Source organism: Kryptolebias marmoratus, linkage group LG20 (genome assembly GCF_001649575.2).
Source record: "Kryptolebias marmoratus isolate JLee-2015 linkage group LG20, ASM164957v2, whole genome shotgun sequence".
Taxonomy (NCBI): domain Eukaryota; kingdom Metazoa; phylum Chordata; class Actinopteri; order Cyprinodontiformes; family Rivulidae; genus Kryptolebias; species Kryptolebias marmoratus.
The window spans coordinates 235,775-240,541 of record NC_051449.1 but is presented as its reverse complement, the minus strand read 5'-3'; the positions used below and the strand labels follow the sequence as shown (position 1 = coordinate 240,541).

At 48.2% G+C, this 4,767-nt stretch overlaps 1 protein-coding gene across 1 annotated transcript in view; it reads right to left on the bottom strand.

Moving 5' to 3' along the window:
- Positions 1-8: 8 nt before the first annotated feature.
- crfb16 (cytokine receptor family member B16) overlaps positions 9-4,767 on the bottom strand; it is a 7,085-nt gene continuing 2,326 nt past the window's right edge. The window contains exons 3-7 of the mRNA XM_037981997.1: positions 2,300-2,481; positions 2,094-2,215; positions 1,866-2,013; positions 942-1,102; positions 9-762 (exon numbers count right to left, since the gene is read on the bottom strand). Of these exons, the coding sequence (XP_037837925.1) occupies positions 634-762; positions 942-1,102; positions 1,866-2,013; positions 2,094-2,215; positions 2,300-2,481 (742 nt within the window). The 3' untranslated portion in view covers positions 9-633. The remainder of the gene's footprint in view (positions 763-941; positions 1,103-1,865; positions 2,014-2,093; positions 2,216-2,299; positions 2,482-4,767) is intronic.

Genomic DNA, 4,767 nt, shown 5'->3' with positions numbered 1-4,767 from the left:
CTCCTGTCCCCTCGCAGCTCCTGTCCCCTCGCCGCTCCTGTCCCCTCGCAGCTCGAGTCTGGGACCAGAGTGTCCCCTCGCAGCTCCTGTCCCCTTGCCGCTCCTGTCCCCTTGCAGCTCCTGTCCCCTTGCCGCTCCTGTCCCCTTGCCGCTCCTGTCCCCTTGCCGCTCCTGTCCCCTTGCCGCTCCTGTCCCCTTGCAGCTCCTGTCCCCTCGCGGCTCCTGTCCCATCGCTGCTCCTGTCCCCTCGCGGCTCCTGTCCCCGTGCATCATGAAGGTTTTTCTCCACAGCTGGTTAGCAGTAAGAAGGTTGCAGGTTCGACTCCTGGTTGGTTCCCCAGTTTTCTCATCAAATCATGCCTGTAAGGTCAAATGTCCCTGAGCGTCCATGGTTGTTTGTCTCTGTGTGGTCCTCTGACAGGCTGGGACCGGTCCTGAGTGGACCTCTGGTCCAGTGTCTGCTGGAGAACAGAACCAGAACCAGAACTGGATCAGGCAGGCAGAGAACAGAGAAACCGGATCCTGAAAGGCAGCAGGACCTCTTGGTCCATCTCAGCAGAAAAAATCTTCCTGTTGTTTGTTTGTGAAGACATGTTTGTAAAGTCCCATCTGTCCCAGTGTGTCCCTTCATGTTTACACGTAAGAACGTCCTTGCAGCCCTGATGTCTCACTTCCAGTCCTTGAACCCGTTCCCAGCATGCTGACAGTCACAGTGTCCTCTGAGGGTGTAATCACATGGACCTGGATGGGATTCATCCACACCTGCAAATAAACAGAAACCTTCAGTCTGATGATGTCATCACACTCACTCTGATTTATGTTAGATTCAGTAAAACATGATTCCTGAGGATGAAACAATGTGTTCTTCCACCAGCAGGGGGCGCTAAACCCTCACTGATGGCTCTGATTCTGACCCAGCCAAGCTGATAACAGACACTGACCAGGGATGATGGCAGCTGCAGCTGCTTCTTTATGAAGATGGCGGCGCAGGAGTGTGGACGGCAGTGAACGATGAACCAACACAGACCGGCCAACAGAACCAACATGGCGATGACGGTCACCGCCACGGTGATGGGCTTCTTCCAGGGAGGAGCACATGGACCTGCAGGAGAGACAGGATGAACCGTTGATTTCTTCACTTATTGCTCCAGAAGAACCAAAGAACCGATTCGATTTAGGTTCTCAAACTTTATATTTTAAGGTCAAAATCTGATTTATATATAAAGTCAAATAGCAACAAGTATATAAGTACAGTATATTAAATTTGTTTATGACTTTCAGCTAAAATCTATGGTTCTGTTTGCTTTTAGTAACCTGGTGGTAAAAATGTTACCATCTGCCTTCAACCAGCTGCTTAAACATCTGCGATACAAGCTTTTTACCACATTTATTGCTGAGAACACACTCACACCCGCACGTGGAACCAAACACGGTGAGGCCAACAGAAATCAGATTTCTCCATCTACTCATCTTTTAAAAACTCTGTTTTCTAAGTCCACCTGTCTCTCCTTTGCACCTTCAGATGAACCTGCGGAGATGTGACAGAACACCTCCTTCTCTGCTGACTCAGTTTCTGGTAACGACACCAACAGCAGCCGAAGCTGCAGGCAAAGCTGCAGCCAAAGCTGCAACCGGCATCGGCTGCTGTTGGTGGCTACAAACCATGCATGATGTGCATGAGCTAGAATACGGCTCTGCAGGCCATGAACACAGAAACAGGCTGTGATTTTCAGGAAACGGTCGTGGAAAACGCTGCTGCTGTAAACCCTCAGCATTCAGTGAAGCTGCAGCTGAAAAGTTGCCTTTTTTCTCACAGGTTTGAGTTTTTAACTTGTCTCCAACAACGTGTGTTTGTTCTCTCGTACCTGTGATGAACACACAGCGGGGGGCGGTGAACTCGCTGCTTTTTCCTGTGTGCAGAACCACCTGAGCCTTCACGCAGTACTCCACCTCCTCCTGCAGGCCTTGGACGTGCAGCACTTCCTGCTCATCTGACATCAAGCGAACGTCAGGCTGAAGGAAAACACGAGTTCAATAAGTCGGGAAGTTGTTGTGGCTTGTATCGTTTTCAGAAGATAAAAACAGAAACAAACCTTCAGCTCGTCTTCTTTCCTCCACACCATCACCCTGGCGGTGGTGGTCAGAGGTTTATTGATGGACACCTGCAGGACGTCGCCCGTCATCGTCACCTTCATCTCAGGAGGCAGCAGAGTTGCTGCAGAACAACAACAGTTGGAATTATTTCCCTGCCTGCAGGAGATAAGTCCTCCTTTAGGACCAGGCTGAGGTAGAAACTCACTGTCTTTCCTGTTGAACTGGAGTCCGGTCCAGGCGGAGAGCTGAGAGCGGCACTGCGCTCGGACCTGGATGATGTAGTCAGAGTTAGAGGCCAGGTCAAAGGTCAGGTCGCAGTGGGTGTGAGGGATCTGTTGGCACTCTGGAGGGTTCAGCCAGGGGCCGTTATTCGATCGTTCAAAGTCTCTGAGAGGAAACAGGAACAGATGTGTGGAGGTGAGACTCAGAAACAGCACCTGAGCACCTGTTTTACAGCGTGCTGCCACTTCTCACAAACCTGACAGGTTCAGGTTCTGCAGACGATTATACGCTTCGTCACCAAAAGGGCGTCAGCGTGGAACAGGAAGTGATGACACGCCCTGACTGCGTCTGACTGGGTCAGGTGACTCACGACAAGGTGAGCACAGGGAGCCAATCAGAGGCAGGAGACGACCTCCACTGCTCCAAATCAAACCTCAGCTGTGCCTGAATATTATGGTCTGTCAGATAAATGATTATTATTTATCATGTCAGAGTCTGACACTCTGAAGTTAACCTGCTGCTGGTAAATCCTTCATTTTAGAGTAAAAACAATAATAATTAAAGCAGTTTAACAGACTGTAACTGGTTTTAAACACATCATGGTCTAAAATGGCCGCCCGTGCTTCCTCTCCTGGCTGGATCGCAGGTTTTACAGTTTGTCACAAAAAGCAGACGGTTTCTTTGTGTCTTCCTTTTCTTTCTGAGTGAAATAACCTGAAAGTGTTTCCATGTCAGTCACCATGACAGCGTTAGATTCTCCGAATGCCAAAGAGAAACGTTTGTTTTCGAGCCTTTAACCTCGAGGTGAACTTATTCTTTCACCTCAGGACATTTTGAACAAAGACAAAGAGACGTGACTTTAAAAGCTTCTGTTCCTCAACCTGCCAGCTTCCTCTGTCATCGTCAGCAATAAATCAGTCATCCACAGAGAGTCTGTGTTGATTTAAGGGTTGAGTTGATCTCTGCGAGTCGACAGATTTACTCTGAATGAGACAAAAATGACAACACGACTGAGCTGCAAACATTATGATACCATTCGTTTAATAATAAAACTAAAAACCAACAATCAGACCAGAATATGAACTAAAACACAAAGAACGAGTTGGTTAGTCAGCCGCTTCTTATAGCCTTTTTAAACGTTCAGCAGCTTCCAGGGCTCCGCTTCAGATTATTTAGATAAAATCCTTCAGTTATTTGCAGCACAGACAGCAGCAGCAGCTAGCTGTAGCTGCTCCTGTGCAGCCTGAGGTACGTCCTCCAGAAAATTCAGAATATTCCTGCCCAGATAATGTGCATCAAACTGACGTCGATGTAGAGGTTTATAAAATAAAGTTTCCTCCAAACTGAGTCCTTCAACGAGAAGAAACCCTGAAAAAACGTTAAACGATCCCAAACCCATCCTCTGCAAACAAACAACTAAATGAGTCAAAACAGAAAAGAAGTTAGTTTCAGTGGGACTCAGAGCCTCCGACTGCAGATATTTCATGTCTCTGTTGTGTGTTTGAGGCCTCGGCTGCTCGGGTTTTTAACGTGTCCTCTGCTGTGTCCCTCTTTAACCCGAAGCTGCTGTTTATTGTCTGTGGAAACCTGATGGGCGGGGCTTATCACAGGTGAGTGCAGAGATTCATCAAATCCGTCACACTGTTTTCAAATAAATGCTTGAATGTTGATGACTTAATGTTGCGCAGGAACTGATTTGTCAGGTGGAAGATTCTTAACGAGGGCAGAGGTGTCCAACGGGTGTCCAACGGGTGTCCAACGGGTGTCCATTGGTTGTCCAACAGGTGTCCAACGGGTGTCCAACGGGTGTCCAACGAGTGTCCAACAGGTGTCCAACGGGTGTCCAACGAGTGTCCAACAGGTGTCCAACGGGTGTCCAACGGGTGTCCAACAGGTGTCCATTGGGTGTCCAACAGGTGTCCAACAGGAGCCCAACAGGTGTCCAACGGGTGTCCAACAGGTGTCCAACGGGTGTCCAACAGGAGCCCAACAGGAGCCCAACAGGTGTCCAACAGGTGTCCAACAGGTGTCCAACAGGTGTCCAAATGACCTGTGTTCAGCTTTATTAGCTGCATTTGATATAAAACTTCAGCTTCTGGTTAGTTTAGCTTTTTATTGCTTGGTTAGCTTGAAGCTCCATGTTTGTTTCCACGAAATCAGCTGACTTCAAGTGAAGCATTTTTTCTTAGTTGTCTCATCATGTTGCTCAACAATCAGGCTCTGATTGTTGAGCAACATGATGATTCAGGGATTATTGTCTTCTTCTTGTTTTCCTCGTCTTCTTTTAGGTCAGCGGCAGAAAGAAAAACACAGACGACGTGACTCCGTCTCTGTCTGACATGGAGGACTTCGTCTCGTTAACGAATCTGAATAAAGTTTATTTAAAAGCAGCTCAGGCTGCTTGAATCTGGGCCTGGAGCTCTAAACCAGGTCCTGTTGGAGCTCTAAACC